This window comes from Anopheles coluzzii, chromosome 2, assembly GCF_943734685.1.
Source record: "Anopheles coluzzii chromosome 2, AcolN3, whole genome shotgun sequence".
In the NCBI taxonomy this organism is placed as follows: Eukaryota; Metazoa; Arthropoda; class Insecta; order Diptera; family Culicidae; genus Anopheles; species Anopheles coluzzii.
The window spans coordinates 55,975,261-55,998,395 of record NC_064670.1 but is presented as its reverse complement, the minus strand read 5'-3'; the positions used below and the strand labels follow the sequence as shown (position 1 = coordinate 55,998,395).

Here is a 23,135-nt window from a genome sequence, read left to right as displayed (position 1 = left end):
TTACATCGAGATAAAATATTATATTTTATTACTTTACACTTATTTGTCGAAGATTGTTTCATACCTTCAATAACATTAATTTATATTATAGTTAACTTTAAAAATACACCGTACACCGTTGTGCCACCGATATCGTAACGGCATATATTCATCAGAAGCCACCTTTGTGATGTACGTCATTCTGAAGTAGTAGAAAATGTGTAACGGAGCGAAGTAATTCAGCTCAGCTAAGGAAAAGAATTTCAGTATATTCACAGTATATTGTTGCCCATGTTGCCATTAGCCACTCACACAAGGGATGGAAACGCGAGCTGAATCTTAATTTAAATCGAATTAAAGAAAGTGCCAATGAATGAATGTATCACGCTATCTACGCAAGACCGACTACCACCAATCATCGCTGAGCTAGCGCCGGTTCTATTCATAAAATAAGTTTGTCCCCCACTTTCGAATGGCCAGCGGTGGGAAAATGAGCGCTTATGTGCGAACTCTTGCACTAGAATGCACAAAAAAAGCTGTGATGATGGCTTCTTGTACGCGCCAAAGCTCCGACATCAACGAAAGCGGAATATGGTGAACGTACATCGCGCCGTCGCGGATGAGGCTTTTTGTAACGTTTTCGAGGCATCTTGTTTTTTTCGCCGCTTATCTTCACATTGTTTATTAATGTCTACCGTTTTAAAATTCCGGCCACGGCCAGTTTAACGGTATCTTCAGTGACGCAGTGGAGAAACTAAATCGGCCAACGAGGAAACCATGGCAGTGCGGGTTACGTTACGGTTTCTCTAGGGCGCTCCGCCGGCCCCCGTGTGTAGGTGACTTTGCTGTAGGGCAGAAGGGAAAGAAACGGCGACCGGTCGACTGCAGTATGCATTGTCCAGCACCGTTCGCCGTGGTTCGGACTGTCCTACATGCTAGATAGATTAATTATCGCGTTATACTTCCTAGAGCTTGATCTTATTTTCTACCACTTTTCGCCAACCGGCTCGATTCCATCACATCACACACCGTTACGACCGACTTTGCATCCCTGGTGCAGGCAGGTTTGGCTCACTCGCTGCAGAAGCATCCGTCCTTGGAGTTCTCGCGTATCCAGTCGAGGTAGCGTGTCACCCGCGTGTACACGCCGGGATAGTAGGGCCGGGCGCAACCATTGCCCCACGACACCACCCCGATCAGCTCGTAGCGTTTGTCCTCTCGTTCCGCGATCAGCGGACCACCGGAATCTCCCTGGCACGAGTCTTTCTCGCCCACACCCAGATAGCCGGCGCACAGCATGTTGTCCGTGATCATGGATGCCGTGTAGTTGGTTTGTGTACTGCACACCTCGTTCGAGAGGACGGGCACTTCCACCTCCTGCAGGATGCAGGACGGTTTGCCGTCCTCCTTCAGCGTGCCCCAGCCGGTGGCCGTTCCATTTGTGCCGACGTACGCGTTACCTGCCCGATCGGATCGCAAACAGAGAAAAACAAAAAAACATAAAAGTGAACGAAAGCACCACGAGAAGAAAGCCTCTGGGCAAGGCAAGGAAGGCCCGCCCAAAAGGAGGTCACATTTGGGGAGCAACGTATTTGCGCTTCCCATTAGCCAGTTTGGTTCGCCAATGTTTCAAGATCAGCGTACTTTGCGTGTATCTTCATGGCACAACGACGGTATGTGTGTGTGTGTGTGTGTGTGTGTGTGTGCCACATTCAATTCGAGCTTACTTGGATCGGATGGCAGGCAGATCGGGCGAATGAAGTCCGTTATGGGCACGCGGTCGTTCAGCCGTAACAGTGCGATGTCGTTGTCGAAGTTTAAGAAGCTGAACTTCTGCGCGATCGCTCTCAGCACGAAGCGTGTTTCCGGGCGCACAGAGTCGTCGCACCGGTTATGCTCACCGAACGTTACCTTGATCATGAACCACATAAAGCTGCAACGAGGAAAGGCAACACGATCACGCATCAATCAATTGCAACAAGCATAGGCGGCAATGGCGATGTGACCAGCCAGCGTGGAGACACCTTCTCGCTTACCCTTTAACGCAATGCGCCGCCGTAAGAACGTATCGGTCGTTGATGAGCATGCCGCCACAGTAGAACCGATTGAAGTAACTTAATCGCGCCATCCAGGGAAACTCGTTCACGCCGGTCGCCTGGCCGCCAACGATCCTCGAGGCATCGTTCCGCTCGCCACATCCTGTACAGCGCAAACGAAAAGGGGAAAAGGTGAAAAGCGTTAGTGTGCATCAAACACTTGCAAGCACGTCTGTTTGCTATAATTGCATTCACTGGCGGGCGTGCGTGTCACACAATCATTCACTATCGGCACGCCACCGTCAGTAAAAAAGAACGCTCCAGCTCGCTGATTTGAACCGTTGGACCAGGAATTACCGTAACCGTTACCGTAAATGCAAGGAAACGCGATTTAATCGACTAGCCCCGCAACAGTTGTCGATCGAGGCCGCGATATGTGGCGGCATAGCCGGTTTGATGGTTGTCAGCGGATGGCTCACTTGAGCATTCCGACACCCGCTTCGTTCCCGCTTGGCTCGTTACATTTTCTTACAAGATCGTATCAAACCTTCGACCGCGATACCGTGGCTGTGCAGTCGACGGAGGGTAAAACTCTTCATCAAAACAAAATACACGCAACCTTCAATCGAGCCACTCCACCTAACTGTGGTCCACCATCAACACTTCAGACCACCGTAGGGTATGTTGGTAGGTCATGTGTTGAGTCGTTTCCTTTTTTTTGTATTTCGAACCTTTTCTTTCCGTTACACTTACACACTAGGAGGATGCTGCTGAATGGTCTGTAACCAATCGATTCGATCATCGATCAGCTTTCTATCAATATTTCGAAACGCGAGTGCAATGCTGCGTTGTCGTTCCATGGGTGGCCCAGGAAACCCTCGAATTGGGAACACGTGAGCGTGAGGACACGGTAATTTTTACCCTCATTCGTGACCACTTCCCGTCTATGGTCCGTCCGGCTCGAATTAACCTTTCTAACTGGGGGTGCGGCAGCAGCGCCAGATGGTGAGTGAAATGATTTCCTACCATGAATCAATCAAAATTTTAATTTCATCAGTTTGAGGCTGTGGACAGATTACAGATTTCCTCCAGTAATAATAACTATACTCAACACCAGCGGTTCGATTGCGTTTTTCGTTCATCGTTCTGCCGTGAGCTAATAAAACGGTCATCCACTTTAAACGAGATCCAAAATCTTATTTCACCTCCCACACCGGTCAAGCACGCCCAAACACCTCCAAAGACTTCCATGTTTGGGTGGCACTGTATCGTACACATTCCAAACGTTCATCGAACTCAAAAAATCCCCCGCGATCCAGTCGTAAAGTTAATCTTCATCCCATTGGCAGGATGTTCCATGCAAAGGCAGGCGCCAAGTCGGGGCCAAGGAAACACTTTCACCCTCACACCTTATATTTCCTTTTCGCTGTGCCGGAAATTTGAATCTGTCCATAGGATTAAAGTTTCTGTTTTCGGATAAGCACCGTAAGCTTTTCATCGGAAACATACGGAATATTTTGCAACAACAAAAAAACAGCCGAAACCACACAAAATGCAAATATCAATGGTCACATTTACTGCCACCACACACTGCTTTGTTTTCGGTTGCTAATGGGTGCATACGTGAATGAGTCGTTTCTGCTTCAACCCTGTTTCTTCTCATGGTGGACCTGCAGTGGATTCGCAATATTGAGATCATCGGAAGGAAGTGGATACCTCATCATTGTATAAATGTGAGCAGTCTTGTGCTGGTCCAGACGTTGTATACACATTTCATTAGCGCTTCCAAAATGCAAAGCTGCATTTTACTGAGAGCTGAGAGAATGTCAAAGCTATCACCGTGTGCCCTTTGATGTTAAACAGCATTTTTATTTGAAGTGTATTTCTTACATATTTTAAAGATGATTAAATGATGGTCGTTGATTTGAAACATAAAATCAAAACCTAAAGCCTAACATAAAATGAATTGAGTTCATTTCTGCAGCTAATCAATTAATAAAAAGTATCGAAATTTTTAACTATCTTTGAGTAATAATATTCCGGTAATTTATGAAAAGAATTGCGTTTTTTATGATGAACAGTGTCTGATATAAAATAATTCCTTCAAAACGTTATTATGAAGGACAAATGTAACTCGAGTGTATAGTTCCCACGAAGCATATAAATTGTATTTTCACGTGTTATTCCTACAAATTGCACTACTTACGGCAGCTACAAGCACTGGAGGGTGTATCATGGATTGGAGCACGGTTACTGCCCCCACCAAATATCATCTTCATATTGTCGACAATGCTCCGCTCGTCCGTATTCTTGTTCGGTGTCGCTAGCATCTCATATTTGCCCTGAGCTTGCAGCTTCCCGGACGCATCACCTGCCAAGAGCCCCACCATCAGCAGCATCAACAGCGGAACCTCCAGCATCATGTTAATGCGCAAATTGATTATGCTCCGTGCTAAATTGCTCACTTCCATTCTCTTCGTATTCAGCGTTATCCGCAACTCACAGCTCGCTATTCGTTCTAATTTTAACAATTTTCTTCGCACGCTTGTTCTCACGTCAATTCTTTCCACTGCCGGCAGAAGTTCACTTAAACTTTGGTTGGGTTTCTTTTGTTCCGGCTTCCGCAAAGCTTCGCCAACACTACAGCATTAGCGCGCAGATTAGCTCTGCAGACGAACCGAATTTACCACCGATACGCTAAAGCTGCACATTTTCACCCGCACTAATGCATTCCCCACTTGTTGGCTAATTGTTTTGCGTTGGATATTTTCACATCGACTCACACACAAATTTAGCTTAGAGATCTTAGATCATCTGCACTGGAAATTGGTTCACTAATGTATGGCTTCTGCTGTAATTATTCAAACAGCAACTCCGTTGCGTTTACTCTCCCGAGCACTCACTGACGGGTGACGGTCGTTTATGAAAAAAACGGTGCTGGTAAGTCGCTGCTGAGGAAGCGAACAGAACCGGGAAACGCCAAACTCTCTGCAAGCAACGTCTGCTTTGCCCGCGGTCACTGACTGAAATGATCAGCGTTCGGGTTGTGCTTTTGGGATATGCTTCCACGACGCATCGGGTCGGCTTTCTCCGACACTTGTTCGCTTCTTTTTGAGCTTCTTCTCGGTCCCTCCAAAGTGGGCGGAAATCGCGAGCGGACGGGGCAGTAATAGCGGGGGCTTTGGATGATCCTACAACACATTCAGCATCTCGTTCGTCTTTACAACCTTTGGGAGAACGAAGCAAGGAGCGAACACATCTACAGAAGAGTAGAAAGACACAAGCAACCTGATCTTGCCATAATTCCCCACCAGACGCACAGGCAAAGGTAAACAAATGCACAACGCGTCTCTTCTTCTCCTCTCTCTCTCTCTCTCTCTCTCTCTCTCTCTTTCTCTCTCTTTTTTTCGAGACAGACGTTCTATCTTGAGAACGATACCTCAAGACCTTATAAGACAATTTGATCTTTGACCAACCGTTGGAGTGTCGAGTGAAAGCTCATCCCTTCACGGCATAGAAGGGGGGACATACGATTAAATGTACGAAAAATATACAAACTTTACTTATTTAAGTTAGACAGTTATTATGTAAACAAATTATAAATATTAAAGCTATAATTATAAAAAAAATAAATAAAGTAAAGAGCAACATAAAAAGACGTTCTTTCTGTTCTATGATTTCAAGATTGTTACTTTTATGTGTAAAATAGTAAAACAGATAGTATGGTAACAATAATCACATACAAATGATTATGAAATTGTCATATAAGTGCAGAGGAAGTAGTTTAGAGCATTAAGTAAAAGGTAATTTGTGATCTGTCAGTAAAGGCCACATTAAGTTCCCATCTGGATAGTCCTGATGTAGCAAGAACTATATATATGTTTTTTAAATGTTCTAATTATACGAATTATACGAAAACACTCTAATAATGATACGACACTATTGCTGCTTTGGTACTATATGTATAGAGAAGACCAAATAGACTGATACGATGGTACAGTTATCGTGATGATAGCTTTTAACACTTGATTTATTACTCCACGGTTTTGTGGTCAATTCAGATCAATCAAGTTACATGCGCACTTTATTAAGATTCAAATAATTAAACATTTACAATGGTCCGAAGTTGTATCCGGAAACTCATATATCTGTACGTGCTTTCGGCCCTTTGTTGGGTGATTTTTTTTAAAGAATGAAAATTATATCATAAACCAATTTAACCAATATCACCGGTACAAGCAGCTCTGCATATGCTACTGGAATTGATACAGTTTCATCTTCTGTGATAAATACCACTAACTATTCTAATATCTATAAATCTTGAAGAAAGTTTTCTGGCAAAAGACTCTCTAGTTGATACTCTCCAATCCATTCTCAGCGACAATGATTCAATTATGATGGTTTATGTGCGATAATGAGCCTGATGCGATCGTTTCGGATCCTCCTCCATGTTTCACTGCGCTGTACGTGTAAAACATTCCTCGCAGGTTTCTGCATGTGATTCGTGAGAAAATTTCTTTCATACCTTTCATACCGACCCAGTGGATCTCTCTCAGTGCCACACAGTTTATGCTCTCATTTCATTTAATCGTTGCTTTGTTTTTCCGTCACTCAGTGTGCCGACATCAGTGGCAGGTGCCTTTTTGCTATGTTTACGTTGCTTTGTTTCGCACGAACATAAAACAGTTCACGCAGGAAAATTGTTGGAACCACGCACTTGTCCCAATTTGTGCTAACATTCTGTGTCGCTTGGTAAATCGATCAAATTATCACCCTCTGCATGCAATGCGGGGAGGAAAATGGGACAACCTTTCTTCTCATTTGTTTACATCTCTTCCAACGCTGGGAAGTAATAGCCCCATTCGGTACACTTGATTTCAATGTCTGTTGTCGGTGGCATTGTCAGTTGAATAGTAGTATTCGCGCTTTATTTACATTGTTTATCTTTCTCTTCTAATATCACTTCGAGCAGAGACAAGTATCGTCCAGATTTGCACGCAGCCAGGGCAAGTAACGCGCCACACGGGTGTACACTCCAGGGTAGCCGGCCCGGCCGCATCCAACGCCCCATGACACAATCCCAACAATTTCGTGCTTATCACCATTTCGTACTAGCAGAGGCCCACCGGAGTCACCTTGGCATGAGTCCTGTTTGCCTTTACCGGCGCATAACTGTAACCAGAACCATACGAAAAGACATAAACAAATTTTACATTACTCTTATTTTGCGGATTTGCAAACCTTCGTTCGTACTAACCATATTCGACGTTATACGAGATGCACGATATTTCATGCTTCGACACTGGTCGAGTGTCAAGATCGGTACATCCACGTGTTGGACCAACGCTGGAAGTGTGCCACCTTCCGAAGTTCGTCCCCAGCCCACAACTGTGCCCAACTGACCAGCCGGCTCACTGCGTTCCTTGGGTAAACAAACCGGACGTATGGTTTTGGTGAACTCCACAGGCTTGCGCAGCTTCAGAAGCGCGATGTCGTGATTGTAGGAGTTTTGATCGAAGCTCCGGTGCCTGATGATTGCGGTGACTGCCCGCATTATTGCAGGAGTCTCAGAAGCTACGAATTGATCGTAATCACCCAGAATAACACGGATCTTGTTGCGCTTGAGTCTGAAACGAAAATTCGAATATCAAAGTTGTTTAACAGTCACATACATGCACCACTATGAACAGATATACCCACCTTCGAACACAATGTGCCGCAGTTAAAACGTAATCTTTTGTGAGAAGTGATGCTCCACAATGAAACTGACCGTCGTAAACTAGGCGTGCCAGCCAAGGATATTGATTCACTCCAGTGGGCCGTCCTCCTACAATTCGAATTTCTTGATTAGCTGCTCCACATTCTGAAAAAAGAGAAATAAGTTAGCAGTTAGCATGTCAGTTGCTTTGAAATTTAGTACATGCTGTCAATTGTTTCAGCCCGACAGGTATGCAATCCGCAAAGCACGAGAAAGAAACGAATTTAAACCGAACGTATTTGAATTTAAATTGAGGTTCAATTAATTGAAATGAGGTGTGCGTGTTTATCACAAATATCGAAAAATGTTATATAAATGAAATAGAATACGAAAAACCACACATTCATAAACATTTCAACACATTAATTTAACCATGTTTTTATTACATTGTTAATTTTTTTTTACCTGTCCGGCCAAATTCTAACTAACTCTTCAATTAGTAACACCGAATCAACAAACCGAATTTAACATGAAATATTCGTAGATACCATATGATAAATATTATATATGTATTTTATAAAAATAAATAAAAATATAAAAATAAAACAAAAATATTAGGTAATTAGAATATCAATTTTGTGTTAATATTGTCGAAGAACTAGAATATAAATGTTGTGCTAATATTGTCGAGATTTCACAAAAGATTGTCTTTTTATGGACCTGCTGGGAAACTGTTTCGACGATACTTACCACAGTCACAGCTCTTCACCTGATTGTTGGTCAGGTCGTCATCATCGTCAAGTGAAAATGCAGCCGTGTTTAGTCCAAACAATGTGTCAAACAGAAACCGTCCTTGTCGGCTAATAATTTCCGTATCATTCCAGTGTGTGCTTCCCTTTGCTTCGGCTACATATCCAGCAAGAACTAATGCGGTTACTATAGATCCAACGAGAAATCTGCTTCTCGCAGGAGCAATCATTTTGGTGTACATTGTTGAGAGAATAAAATCACGTTCCACTTCAGTTCACACGCTGTTTACTCCTCTTTAATGTTTTCTCGGAGCACCGTTCGTCTAAAACATGCGTGTATTTATATTCAACAACACCTGCAAACAGTTCACCAGCTGTAGTAATCTGCGCCTTTGCAAACTGAATGAGTGTGCTTTTTTTTACTTCTTTATCTTTCACTCAACGTTTCACTTACGCGTTATTGCCCTGGTCCATGTTTACACGATTCATAATCTCATTTCACTTTCTTCTGCTCTCGGCAAGGCACGACGTTAGCTCGGGGAACATTATTTAACATCAGTTTGGTCCGCATCCGCCTTCACCACACTGCAACACGACGGATGAACCGCACACGGTCCGGCTCAGCGACACCAGCCACCTAAGCTCCTAGCATTTGCTGCGTATGATGGACGGATAAACGTTTGGTTTCTTCTTTTTCACTTTCATTCGACCGTTCACTGTTTTGCTCGATCGTCTTCGCTATCTTCACATTCGCACTACACCGGTGCTTGCCTCAATGTTTTCTCCCTAAGATACATGAATCAGTGTACAGTAGCAGCTTACAACTATCTTTTTGTAGAAAAACGAGAGTGAAAAAACAACAGTATACCAAGAATAGCGCATCAGGGGCCTATAGACAAGCTTCACTCCCTTTAACAGCCGCTTATGATATAACGAAAGGAACACCAAAGAGTGATATCTCTAATTGGGGACCCTTTGCGTCTTGCTAACGTGTGAATAGGAGGACTCGAGTGACAGGCCGGATCTAACGCTCCTAGCCATGCTGGATAGCACATATTTTAGGGCCACGATTTCTAACACTTTGCTTTGCCTACTTCGTGACTCTGTTTTTGATAAGCTTCATTAGATAAATGGAGCCGATCGGAGCGCTTTCCAGCTGCATTATTCAAATCCAACCTGTTGGGAATAGCGGTACCCACTAGCAGTGCCACAGGATGTACTGTTCGAATCGGCCAGTATGTCCCACCAGGGGCAACGGAAAAGAGCAATGATACGAACTTGTGTTTAACCCTGACAGTGGCGCATACAGTGCCCTAGGCAGCCTGTTTATATTAACGCCAGACGTTTCTTATGCTAAATGGGCATATCCGCTTGAAAAGTGCATTGCAGTGAAAGGCTTTCTCGCTTATCTGGTGTCAGCAGTGATTGCGTGGACATGTGTGAACGTAGAAAGCTTCAGCGGTCTCATTAAAAACGCATAACAGGTTATTAAAAACAATCTCACGCGGTTCCGACCACTAATTGGTGAATTTCTAAACAAAACATTAAATCAAATTCAATGTAAAATATTGTAAATATTTTGTACACTTTACAAAAGGAAGTGAAGCTCAAAGTAAACTACCTCCACTTCAGCAAAGCAATTAAGCAATATCGCGTTAATGGTGGAGGTATAATCGGTTCATGTTTTTTTATATGTGTCTTATAGTCTTGGAGCTTTTCACATTTTATATGAAAAGTATTGATTAATTCACACTCAAATTATTACATCCACCATCATGAATACACACATGTTCAAACGATTCGCAAATTGAAATGATTTTGTTGTCGTGACACACTTTTCCACTCACATATGTATCGAGTTTGGTCAAACCACAGCAAAAACCTACATCCACAGCACCTCCTTTCCATGGCCTCAAATCTCACTCCAACACAGTATCGGTCAATGTTTATGAAAATTATAAAGAAAGTTTATGTGACCGCTTTCAGTTCGGGGCACACTGACGCGATCGAACCAGTTCAAACCAAACTTATAACATTCGCGAGATTTCGTGCTCACTGATAACTACACTAACACTACAAATGCACTAATCTAATGCAATTTTTAAGCTTGTTTTAAGAGTTTTTTGACAGATCATATATCTAAACTCACCTTGTTTAAATACTCAGTCAACACTTTTTCCGAATCGATCTGGTGCTCTAAAAACACCGTAAATTAGTAGAACAAACTATCGCTTTTGGTGTAAATGCGCACAATCAGGCGAGTGGTTGAAAGAGAAATGAATCGAACCCGGACACACACGACCCGAACACTCACGTTACCTTCAAACTGTTTCGAGGGAGGCTGTCGGATCAGCGTGTATCAATCAAACTCACGAGGAAGTTGCCGCACTTGCAGAACTGAAGATCGATTATTTCCAACCCTACTTAATATCTCCAATGTTTGGAAAGACAGTTACGGATTAGTGATCAATGAAATTACAATTTCACAACCGGTTGTACAAGCACTACTAGTGCTGCTTGCGGTACGCAAAAAAGCGCTTCATGGAACTTGCGAGGAAATTCGTCACCTACCGCCGATCACCCAAAAAGGTTATGTAAATGTCTGCGCACTGCAAGCTGATTGGTTACGCTTATATTGTCCACAATTCAACACAATCACCCCACCGAAGTTTCACGGAACGTGACGAATGTTTAACTAAATTGCACATAATCCGATCGAAAGACAGGGCTCGGTTTGATTTTCACTTAAGCAATGCTATGCAACTGCAACTGACTCATTCAATGCTCGATCGATTGGCTAGCCCATCCTAACTGATCAATTTTCTAACATTATTCAACTACCATGCATATTTCAGTTGCCAACATTCGTCGCACTCACTTCTATGCACTGAACTACATTTAAACTAAACCGAATATAAAATATAACCATCAAGATCTCGTGCGATGTGCAGCAGCAGTAGTGTGGCCTTGACTGTATGACTTCCTTCGCTACAATGGCGAAGGATCACAGACGAAAGAAACTACTTTCATTTTTCACCATCATCATATGGACATCGCGAGAGGGCACCCTGCTCGAAAGCATTGCGCGAGAGTAGAAAAGCATCTTGCAGGGTTACTGCACCGGTACGATCGTTCAAATAAATGTGTTTTAGCTATATAAAAGTGGTGTTACATAAAGAGCGGGAAAATATAATTATGTTCCCTATATTATCCTTCTTTTCTTCTTCTTCTTCTTCTTCTTCTTCTTCTTCTCCAAAGCAGCTTCATCTTGTTTTTCTTTTTAATCGCAATAACCACATTCGGTCAAAATAACGTTTGCCTTGTTACTGAACGTCTAATGAGCTTGGCTGTCTGAGTCTGATTGGTTAACTCAGCAAGCGACAAAGTACGGCTCGCGAAACGCAGCTCTTTGCCGTTGGTATATTTTTTAGAACTATCAAACATACATAACTCTACGAATTCTTTTGTAGAATTTGGCTCTTTTGGTTGCAATTTTTGCCGAACGCTGGGCTGATTGATAGCAGAATAATGAATCCTACGAATGGGGTGAAGGATTATCTAACCAATAACGAGGAATGATTGTTGAGATATAATATGTTGTTTTTAAATTTAATATCTAAAAAAAGTTTGGAACTAAACATTACAGCAGTAAAATTATAATATAATTATTAAAAAGAAAAGCAGCATCAAGACACCCATTCATCAAGAAGCATGGCGAACCCTGTAAACTACACAACATTGGAGAAGCAACTAAAGCAAGAGACGATAACCCATGTGCTGCATGCATCAGTACAAGATAGAGAGAGACAGGTAAAAACGGAGATAGGTTCAAGAGAACTGGTCCGTCAGAAAGCTCGGAGGGAGATTCACTTTCCATTTCTCTCCTAATCAATGGAAGCTTCGTATGTTGGGTGGGAGACGTTCGACCACTTACTAGCTTTCTACCTTCAGGTCTGCATTTGGTCACCGTCGTTCGGAAATGACATATGATCGATGGCAGCAGTCTGTGCCGTCGTCAACTTACATCAGCGAACATCACATTTTCCTGTTAATTCCAAGCTGAAATCAAACCAGTCTACTGAGAGCTGATGACTCATTCACGGAACATGTAATGTCGTATGTGTTTCTGGTTTTATTTACTTTCTGCCGCATAATAAACGTTTCATAACAATACGCGAATGTAGCCATATCTTACATGCTAATAGTTACAGCCGAATCGTCAGCCTCTACATCCTATGGTATGTTGTGACTAGAAAACGAATAAATTATCAACAGCACACTTCTGCGTCTCTAGGTCGTGTAACTTCACAGTCACATCAAATCCTTCGAGCAACATCCTTAGGCGGGCAGAGACATTCGTTGGCAAGCTTCTCGTGAATCCAAGGCAAGTAATTGACGATGCGCGTGTAGATACCGGGCAAATTTGGGCGGGCGCATCCCCGACCCCACGAAACGACTCCAATCACTTCCATGCTGCCAAACAGTCCCATCTTATGCATCGGACCACCACTATCACCCTGGCAAGCATCTTTCTGCCCATCGTGGTACCCGGCGCACATCATGTTGGCAGAGATCTTCTTACTGCCATACCCAGCGTCAAGGCACTGCTCCTGTGACCAGATGGGAACTTCAACGGATCGCAGCGTCTTGGATGGAGCACGCTTCTCCTCCACCCTTCCCCATCCAGCAACCACACCGATCGTTCCAGTAAAGTCCATTACACCTGCAAAATATAGTTCAACGTTATAGTTCTCGATCGAGCCACCGGGCCGAAAAGCCAAAGCAAAACTTATTTACTTCCGTCCGGGAGGCAAGCTGGCTGAATGGTGGGTCCATAGCGCAATGGTTTATCTAGCTCCAGGAGAGCAATATCGTTGTTGAACGTGAAGATATCAAAATCCTCGTGGTCGATGATTCGTTTCACTCTCCGAAGCTCGGTGTAATCCTTGGCAATATTATGCCCTCCGAGATAAACCTATACGAAGGGTAATGGAATTGAGTGAACAAAAAGAGTGAAATATCTTTCAGCTGTTCTGCGATTCAACACTAACCCTAATCTCACTCGCTTCGAACGAGTTTACACAGTGTGCTGCCGTGACCAGAAAATTGCGCGAAACGACCGATGCTCCGCAGTATAGTTTGCCCTGGCGGAAAAGGCCAGCCAACCAGGGGAATTGATGTGCAGCGGCTTCGGAGCCTCCGACAATGCGATTGGTGCGTCCTCCAACTCCACAAACTGGAAAATAAACACATTAAAATATTAACACCATACACCGAACTGGAGTGTTTAGTATTTCTTCAAATTATTTTCTGCACACCCCCTAAACGTTGCTTAATTGTAATTTAGATGTAACAAGATCACCGCAACATTTTTTGTGTTATGTTTTGTCCTGCCTGATAAAGTATTTGTTTATAATGTTCACATATTGACCTGTGCAGTCCTGCAGGCGCACTAGACGCAACCAGATCCTTGTTACAGGTCGAAGCGTTAATTCAATGACACCCCTTGCACACATTTTGATTTGAATTATTTTCTTGAGGAATTAGATCACGCGATGTCTATAGCTGGCACAAAAATTCAACCAAACAATTGAAACACAAATGCAACCGTCCTGATGCCACTGCATTCGTTATGTATAGCCGGTATCATTGATGTTCCGTTTATGCGTACGCTTAACCTAATTTGCTGCTGGCCTCATTCGCTCGTCTCTCGGGGTTTCACAGTTACACAGTCGAAACACGCCCATCATCGTGCCTGGAAAAAGCCACCCATTCACACGCCAGATTTTTCACACCACACTTCTGCACATAGTGTCGTGTACGAACAGTATCAATTCAATGGAACTTCTTCATATTATTCACCAACGAAAGTGAAATCTGTGTATGCGGCGTAGTTTGAGATGTCGCTTGGCTACGGACCATGTCCATACCTACAGTCACATGCACTTTTTCTTTGCAAAATCACGCTCCATTGGAATGATTTGTTATGCAACTCGTCTCCGACGCATGAATGATCAGGGAAACGATGCACTTCTGCGTTTCAGTGTCCTGGATCCCGCCTGAATGCACTTTTCTACCCCAGCAGATGCGCAAGGTGTTTACAAATTTCAACTTAACCTTTCACTTTCATTCACACGCGATTATGCACCGCCTATCCCACCACACGACTGCAACTCACCACAATCACAGGATTCGCTGGAGTTGTAAACGGGAGCTGCTAGCAATGGGACAGCTAGCGTTGTCAGCATCAGAACCCAGATTGCCATCAAGTGAACGGATGAGGAACGATTCATTATCATGGTTAGGTTAGAAATGGCCACGACACAGCACCGAAGCACACACACACACACACTTCAGGAAAGACTTGTACGGCCGATCAGACGCTGAACGGATCTATAGAATGGAGCGGCGAATCCGTACCGGAACTCACAGTGTGTTCTGCTTTTATGGTTTACAACTATGATGGAGCCTTTTGCGCTGTGAAGCTTCTTGTGCCCCTTTACGCAATGTTCTGTGACTGACAGTGGTAGTCGGCGTAGCTTTTATATACACACTTTCCGAATCGGATTCAGAAGGCTCAACAGACAATGACGACGCGCGCGGGACGTTGTCGACTACCTTGGCGCGCTTCGACTCGAGTGATCGAACCCGTGTCAATGTGTGGTGTGTGCCCTCTTTGTTTTGCGACGGGTGCGTTCCTGCAGTTGTTCCCTTCCGTGCGGCTTCTCTGATCTCGTGCTCGCGTTGCCGTCTTCTTCTGTAACGAGAGTAGTAGAGGCCGCATGCGATAAGGGTGCGGATGCGCTTGTACTGCGTCTGCGGGTATGCGAACTATGCAGTGCCGTCTGCTTACACACACATCCAAAGCGCCCATTTTCGCCAGTACACCTGTCTCTGTGTCAGCGTGTCGTGATGCTCGCGACATAACCACCACATCTCTCCGAGACCGCCCCGGGATGATTACGGTGGACAATTACCTCATAGTGCGAGCGGAAAGTGAGAGTGCGTGCCCTTGGTTCTACTAACACACATCGGACCGATGGCTTCCTTACTCGTGGTAGTTCGTGCTTGCGTCGCTTACATCGTCGATAAGACCGCATCATGTGCGCGCTGGAACCCACGTGCGAGGGAGAAGGCCAGTGTCAGTGATCGATAAGGGTGGGAGTGCCATGCCAGGGAGGGAGGTGTCACAGTGAGAGCAATGTAGGCATTGGACATCTTTCTTTTCGATGTAGTAGTAACGACAATAGTTCAACAATTTGACTGTAAACCACCATTGCCCCCGCCATGGCCAGCGGTTTAGCGTTTGTGGCTTCGTTTGTTTGTTTATTTTCCATCATCTCTTCTTCGATACAAAACAACTTTTCGTCTTTCTCTATCTGCCTCTCTCGCTCTCTCTCGCTCTCTTTCTCTCTCTTTCTCTTTCTAACTCTCTCTCTTTCTTTCATTTTCTGTCTCTCTCTCTTCCCTCTCTTCTCTTGCTCACTTGCTCTCAAGGCAGCGCTAACTTGCATACAGATTTTTTTCTGTTGATGTGGAGAAGCAAATAGAGGTACCGAAGCAATAACCCTTCGAGCATGCAAATCACGTTGCACTTGTGCATCGCTGCATCGTTGCTCGGTTTTGAAGGGCTCATACTTTTTGTCTTTTTTCCCCGCTATTTGTATATAACCTACCGTCATGATCAATTAGTTTATTTATCAGATCTGGTGATCGTTTTTCTCGAAGGGCGCATTTCAGATCCTTGAGCACACTTCAAGGAGTTTAGCAATTTGAAAATCACATTTTTATACTAATTACCTACGGACCAGCAATTGACTATAATCAAACATCGGTATTATACATATTGTAGCCAATTATAATCTTAAAAACAAATCTACGTCTAGAATATCAATAAATTGCATGCCCTGCACAATACAAGTTTCAAAAATACAGTTTATTCATTCATTTGCTGTAAACCTTTAACCTGAATTACGTTTGTTCAATTTTTCTATATACCAATTTTTTAAAATTTCGTAATCGTTGTCTCGGTTGGTTTGTTACACAATGTGTTCCATAGTTTTGAAATTGGAAATTATCGACGACCATGTCAACTCGTGACCCTGACCTATCTGGAAGCCGAAAACTTGACTTTGACCAAACTCGATCAATCGCTTTCGTTAATTTTCCAGCCTGCTCTTCATTGCCTACAGGAACAAAACTTAAACAAGTGGAATGAGACAACCTGAAACGCTCATACTGTACTTCTACCTTGGAGCAAGTGCAGCTGAAAACGTAATGCATTGTATTGCTACGTAACCTTCGGTGTCGCAACGTACAGCCACAGCCTTGAACCTATAAAATGTTAAGGAAATATTTTTGAATTTCAGGGTCGTATATTTAAAGCTACCACAATAATAAGCCATTTTAATTTTGCTCTCTTTTACGATCGTATGTTGGATTGAGCTTTTTCATTATGTGCTGTTATGTGATAATATTATCCGAATCGGTAAGGTATCTGAGCGCTATTTCTAAAGCAATTCTACATCAGGTCATACTTTGCCTTATTTGTTATTGCATACAATAACTTTCTTTCATTTCATCATACAACCATACACTTGCGTGATACAAGAATGTTACCCGTAAAAGGCATCATTAGCCCTCATGTTGAGCCCCCACCGCCGATACACCCGCGTGACTACTTTTTAACCTGAACTTGAACAACGAACCCCGCTGCTCAACGAACTGCTCACCTTTCTGGTGATCACGCGCATTTCGCGCATTAGGAAATGCAGATGATGCTGACATTCAACTGGTTTAGGGGGACAAAAACCTTGAAAACGCATCCATATTGCACCCAGCCTTCTACCGCACACCTCTGTAGTGGTAGAGGACAACATTGTGGGTGCGATCGTACGCGAAGTTCAAGGCATGATAGCGTGTACATCATGATATTTGAATGTTAATGGTCGCGAGTGGGCTGATTCATTCCTTCCGACAGCCATCCCGCAACCTCAAGAAGCTAACCTGTGGGTGAATGGTCCTTGACAAAGCACGGTGGTAGCGAGGACAGTGGAGCCATTGTGGAGCCAAACTTCCGAGCGCTAATGATACAGCCCACAGATTCGTGGCCAACCGTTCCTCACGCGACACACTCATTCTTTGATGGGCAGTAGGGCAATAGAACTAGATCAGTAGAGCAAGTTGAAAGTAATGAGTAATTAGCATAATTTGTCAAGTGTTTCATCAAATACCGTTTCAACAGATAATCACTAGGCTCAGTAAATGATAGTAAAATTGCAATCGATTGTTAATGGGTTTTACTGTTAATAGGTGCTTATTACATATTCTAAAACGATTTTTAGACACAGTTATTCAACCGTTTTCTAGTTTCAGTACAGTACAATACACAGTTATTTTCAGTTTTATTTTCAATTTACTACTTACAAGGAAGTTCAAATTGTTTTGTCAAACAATTATCGGTCAGCCAATATTCAATAGCACCGGATGCAAGATAAGTGACGCAAAGGTAACTTCGCCGAACGACAAGTTCAAGATCATTTGAACATTGAACTGCCATATCTCGACTAAAGAAAACGTGGGTAACATTACCTTCACAGAATGAGTCACTGGGCTAGAGTGTTTCTTTCTCCCAAAAATAACACAGAGATAAAATGGATGCCTCACATACGATCGTAACTCTTCCTGTTGCTGTTGCTGTAGAATGCGGGTGCGCTGAACTTTAACAGCTTGGCATTTTTTAACATCTTGTGCAATGTTCATTGGATTTCAACCGGCAAAATTACTCACCAGAACCTCGTACGAAGGTGAGAAAAAGTCCTCCATCAAGAGCTTTCACCTTTCGACCAAGATAAATCATCACCGTGATCGCGATCAAGTGCAAGTAAAAGCTTTATTTAAACAATCTCAAACACAAGGCATTCACCGGTCAAGTGGACACGGCTAATGGACACGTTGCTCGGCGTTACAGCAAGCTGCACTGTACTTCCACAAACCTTTTCTTTCGATCCTCCTCCTTTCGACCCTCTTCGAATTGCTCCTTGTTTCCATTTCAGGTACGTTGTTTATTCGGCGTGTGTCCAGAACAAAGCATCGCTTTACTTGCACGTACACGCATCTCGAGTATTGAAGTTAATCCACGAAATGAATCGGTTCACTCGGGCGTATATGCCCGGAAACCGTGGTTGGGCACAGCCGAAGCCCCACGATACGACGCCCGCAATCACGAACCGATTTGCTTCGGTATCGAACACGTGCATCGGTCCTCCACTGTCACCTTGGCAGGAGTCCTTACCACCCTCGGGAATCCCAGCACACATCATACGATCGTTGATCTGGAACCGGAAGTACTGCGTCTGGTTGTGACACTGCTCGTTCGACAGTATCGGCACGTGTACTTCCTGCAGTTTCATGGGAAACGTACCATCACCCAACTTACCCCAGCCGGTCACGATTCCCTGGGAACGAAACGAGGATACGAGAGCTAGGTTAATCGCATTGCTCAGGGCTGCTGGGAGAGAAAGTTTGCGGTCTGACCTCCTGTCCAGCGTATGTGTTGCCTTCCGGTGGTAAGCACACTGGGATAATTGTTTCGCCCAGTGGTACTGGTTCGCTCAGTTTCAAAAGAGCTACGTCGTTCGTAATGAAGACGAGCACGTTCAAGAACCAGTTCGTCATTATGTAGGACACCTTACGCTCGAATGAATCCTCCTTGGGAACTGTGCGGTCGTGCATCAAAAATTTCACGCTAAAACGCGACCGATCGCTACCAAACACACAGTGCGCTGCCGTCAGGACGTACCGATCGTTGATCAAGGATCCTCCGCAAATAAACCGGTTGTTGTAGTACAGTGCCACCATCCACGGGTAACGCCCGATCTCAGCTTCGTGACCACCGACAATTTTTGAATTATTTGCATTTGTCCCACATGCTGCGAAACATTGAGGATTATAATCAGATTTTACAATTTCCTTCTGCAACTTTTCAACGCACATAGGTGCGAGCACCTTTGTGTTACTACTCACAGCAAGGTGCACAATTACGAGGGGCTGCCCTGTACGCAAATACACTAAAAATAGGCATTCCAAACACAGTCGTGATCCATGTCCATACGCCACTGTTAAGCAACGGTGCCTTTCCTATAAAACCATTTGGATCAATCATTAAACTATCATTCCAAGCAAAGCGTCCCGGAATAGTAAGGTTCTCGCTAGTCAGGTCCCAATACTGCACTGTACTATTGCTTTCGTTGGCCATCGTGCGAGAAACTACGCCTTCCAGCACTAAACACGATAAGGCTAGACACCACACCGAACGAAACGCCATCAGCGCGACGAATTTGAACTTGAACTAAAAGTCCTCACGCATCCAAGTAGCGATCGACGTCTGCAAGTGCCGTTGGTCAGGTTTCGTCTTCAGTACTTTCTCTCCCATCTTTCAGCATAATGTAGTCGCCTGCCTTGTCGCACGCTTCATAGCTTTCTTCTCACACTGTCGTGAGTTGTTTACTGTTTTTACTACACCATGATGCATTTTTATGACTTTATTCAAACGCGAACGCTACGTGGACGACTTTGGGCGTTTGGCTTCGGAATAAAATTATAAAAAAACGGATCATATTTAAAATTTTCTATCGTGGCGTCACAATCATGCTTGCTTCCATACATTTACACTCGAACAGGTATTATCGTCTTATCAATTAGCACATCCGCATGAAAATGGGCAAATCATTAAGCAAACGGTGATAATCGATCACATAAAGCCGTTCGGTAGTTTGAAATATATGCAAAAATGGTAATGTGCTGTGCTGAGAGAGAAGGAAGCGTATACCACATGGGCTTTACTTTCTTAGGAAAACATTGAAAAACGTAAGAACCACCTTGAGTGAAAGTTTCATTTGCTCAGATTTGACATGCTGCTGAGTTAGACCGTAAATTTGAACAACTGTTGTTTTGATTTTCTTACTGAATAACTGTTGTAGCTAAAAATGTTGCTATCGATATTTAGAAAAAAAAAAATAACTTGATTCAATCCCAATATGAAATATAGTCAATTGAAACGGTTTCTGTTTCTGTTTCAAACAATTATTACCATTATATTTTTCAATAGACTGTGTACTCACATACGTTAGTACCAATCGGCACTCAACTATAAGACAATAGTTAAATGGAAAATAGCTCCACAAAGCTTCTACACAGCGCAAATGAACAATCGTTCAAATTTAATGTTCATTTAACTGTACCTCATTTTCATGTGGCTCACATACATTGTGCAAAAGATTTCCATACCCGACGGTGCGCCGTATGATTTATGGGATTGGGTAAAAAAACATGCAAATTGTCATCATCTCTGCTCTTTTCATACTATGTCATTTGCTCAATGCCTGTTTCCTCCGATTTCCGCCGGTTTACCTAATTAGTTCAATCATGCATAGTGCACATTTACTACTTAGTTACGTTTGGTTATTTTTTTATTGTTATCTGCTCTCCATGACGCTCGTGTAGAATTACGCTATGGAATGCTCACAGACGCACGCATCTCTGGTGTTGGACTTAATCCAGTTCAAGTAACGCGTCACTCGTGTGTAGACTCCGGGATAGTTGGGCCGGGCGCATCCCTCTCCCCATGACACTATGCCGACGAGCTCGCGGAAATTACTATCGCCAACATTTAACGGACCTCCACTATCACCCTGAAAGCATAACGAATCATAATATTATTACACTGTGGCGGATTACTAGTACATTGCAACGACGTACCTGACAGGCATCTCTACCTCCTTCAGTATATCCTGCGCAGAGCATGTTGTCCGTGATGCGTGAAGCACGGTAACTTGACTTTCGACACTGCATGTTGGAAATTATTGGCACTATCGCTTTCTGCAATCCTTGCGACAAACTCCCATTCGCTAGCTTTCCCCAACCGATAACAGTTCCATTTTGACCCGCAAAGCTTCTGCCAGCAACGGGAAGACATATTGGAATAAAGCTACCGCCTGCCTCTACCGGCTGCTGCAGTTTGACCAACGCGATGTCATTGTTGAACGTATCCAGGCTAAATCGCTCGTGACCGTACAGTTTAACGATCGCGCGAGTAACCATTTCCCCGTGCTCTACATCGTACAACTTCGCCAACAGCTGCTGGGGCGTGAAGCTTAGCACACAATGTGCCGCTGTCACTATGTACCGATCATTGATCAACGAACCGCCGCAGTAGAAAGCACCCCGATACAGCAGCATCACTATCCAAGGATATTCTTTCACATCGGCCGCGTCCCCGCCAACAATTCTTGAGCTTGTCTTACCTCGACCACAAGCTGTAAGATAGAGAAAGTAGGTAGGAACCTTAATCACATGACCCAAGAGCATACACCTCGTATACATACAACACTGTGAGCAGTCACGTGGTGGAGGCTTCATTGTTGAACTGATCGGTGTCTCCACGCCGAAGCTCGGAGGTTTGTAGCTCAGCACAGTCGAAAGCCACGCTATAAGTGGGTTTTTTGCACGAAACCGGTTGTCAGCGATAGTGCTCACCATGATTGGCGTCACGTAGATGTCGTAATTGATCCGGTTGTGTTCCTCATCTTCTCGCTTGTTGAAGGAATCGTTCGAAAATAGATGAATTCAGAATTTGACTACCAAGCCCGGTAACCAGCTGACCGGTGACACTTACAGCAAACACCACATACAACACGCACAGCTCCACCCATAACACTACCGTGAACAGCTTCATCTTCCTCCTTGGAATAGAGACCAAAGAAATAATCACCAAAACTGTGCTTCCCTAGCAAAGCTGGTGATCATCCAAAAATGAGCACACCAGCAGCACGATACTTCCGCATCCTCGCGCAACGCAACACTATCGCTCACTGCTTGCGTTTTTGACTGTGACCGTGCGCGTACATCGAACACTCTGTGCTGATCTCCCGTCCCGTGCCGCACGCAAACTATTCCAAGTGCGGGGGTGGGACCGACCGACCACAATCACATTGAGATTATCAAGCCGACGTGTTTGGGCAGCCGCGAGTCGACAGCGGTCGAAAAAATACCCCAAAGTCCTCTGCAACGTACCTGGCCGAGCAGTCGCACGAGGTGTAAAACAGCACCAACAGCAAATAAACGGGAACGGGTGTAGCCGAACAAAAAACATATGAGCTGACAAAATTAATTAAAGAAAGCACCTCATATGGTGTCCGTGTGCCATTGGCTTGCTATGTCCAATGAACGTCCACTCACGTCCTTTTGATGACAGCTCAAACACCATTGAACCGCAGCGACGCGCCCTCGCACAAACCAGTGAACAATAGTGAACACGAGCAATAGTATATCAAGTGAAAGCGTATCAGAATGAACGGCTTGCAGTAGTCAGACAGGGAGGAGACAATTTCATAAACGGGATAACAGTAGGAATGAAAGAAACGAAGAGTAGCCGTCGTAAATCCAATTACACTCGCTCAAGTATATGCAATTAGATGTATGTACAATTCAAAAGAATCAAGCAACGAATAAGACGTATGAAATCTTACAAGCCAGGATAGGCTTATAAATACAGCCAAAGGTAAATGGTAAACTTTTACAACCAATCGGAATGGACTCACAGGAACGAATTGAAATAAGTTTGTGCACAAAACACATACAACACCTACACAAATGGGATAAAACTTCGTATTA

The 23,135-nt window shown here is 43.9% G+C and overlaps 3 protein-coding genes across 3 annotated transcripts in view; all 3 read right to left on the bottom strand.

The window, feature by feature from the left end:
- Positions 1-11,444, bottom strand: LOC120961145 (uncharacterized). Its single transcript, XM_049610983.1, has 9 exons — positions 11,304-11,444; positions 8,464-9,290; positions 7,716-7,878; positions 7,273-7,642; positions 6,978-7,187; positions 4,222-4,663; positions 2,016-2,178; positions 1,707-1,912; positions 1-1,439 (listed from the first exon to the last, which is right to left on the bottom strand). Exons 2-9 carry the CDS (start codon positions 8,702-8,704, stop codon positions 1,051-1,053), a joined length of 2,184 nt encoding a protein of 727 aa, XP_049466940.1. The 5' UTR covers positions 8,705-9,290; positions 11,304-11,444; the 3' UTR covers positions 1-1,050.
- Positions 11,445-12,571: 1,127 nt separating this feature from the next.
- Positions 12,572-23,135, bottom strand: part of LOC120961144 (transmembrane protease serine 9-like) — a 29,205-nt gene continuing 18,641 nt past the window's right edge. Inside the window, exons 9-19 of the mRNA XM_049610982.1 lie at positions 22,138-22,248; positions 21,848-22,055; positions 21,222-21,778; positions 20,973-21,154; positions 19,488-19,531; positions 18,999-19,393; positions 18,564-18,919; positions 14,641-14,816; positions 13,514-13,698; positions 13,260-13,437; positions 12,572-13,185 (exon numbers count right to left, since the gene is read on the bottom strand). Coding sequence (XP_049466939.1) covers positions 12,779-13,185; positions 13,260-13,437; positions 13,514-13,698; positions 14,641-14,816; positions 18,564-18,919; positions 18,999-19,393; positions 19,488-19,531; positions 20,973-21,154; positions 21,222-21,778; positions 21,848-22,055; positions 22,138-22,248 — 2,799 coding nt within the window. The 3' untranslated portion in view covers positions 12,572-12,778. The remainder of the gene's footprint in view (positions 13,186-13,259; positions 13,438-13,513; positions 13,699-14,640; positions 14,817-18,563; positions 18,920-18,998; positions 19,394-19,487; positions 19,532-20,972; positions 21,155-21,221; positions 21,779-21,847; positions 22,056-22,137; positions 22,249-23,135) is intronic.
- On the bottom strand, positions 17,859-20,064 carry LOC120948535 (trypsin-1-like). Its single transcript, XM_040364973.2, has 3 exons — positions 19,488-20,064; positions 18,999-19,393; positions 17,859-18,919 (listed from the first exon to the last, which is right to left on the bottom strand). Exons 1-3 carry the CDS (start codon positions 19,786-19,788, stop codon positions 18,560-18,562), a joined length of 1,056 nt encoding a protein of 351 aa, XP_040220907.2. The 5' UTR covers positions 19,789-20,064; the 3' UTR covers positions 17,859-18,559.

Excerpts from the sequence above, each read along its gene's own strand:
- LOC120961145 (XM_049610983.1), bottom strand. The coding sequence starts at position 8,704 with ATGTACACCAAAATGATTGCTCCTGCGAGAAGCAGATTTCTCGTTGGA. Across the intron at positions 4,664-6,977 it reads ATACTTGTCTCTGCTCGAAG|TGCTGTAGTGTTGGCGAAGC; the intron begins TGATATTAGAAG and ends TCTGCGCGCTAA. Across the intron at positions 1,440-1,706 it reads CTGCCTGCCATCCGATCCAA|GTAACGCGTACGTCGGCACA; the intron begins GTAAGCTCGAAT and ends CCGATCGGGCAG.
- LOC120948535 (XM_040364973.2), bottom strand. The coding sequence starts at position 19,788 with ATGGCGTTTCGTTCGGTGTGGTGTCTAGCCTTATCGTGTTTAGTGCTG. Across the intron at positions 19,394-19,487 it reads TCGTAATTGTGCACCTTGCT|CATGTGGGACAAATGCAAAT; the intron begins GTGAGTAGTAAC and ends AATGTTTCGCAG. Across the intron at positions 18,920-18,998 it reads ACACATACGCTGGACAGGAG|GGAATCGTGACCGGCTGGGG; the intron begins GTCAGACCGCAA and ends TTTCGTTCCCAG.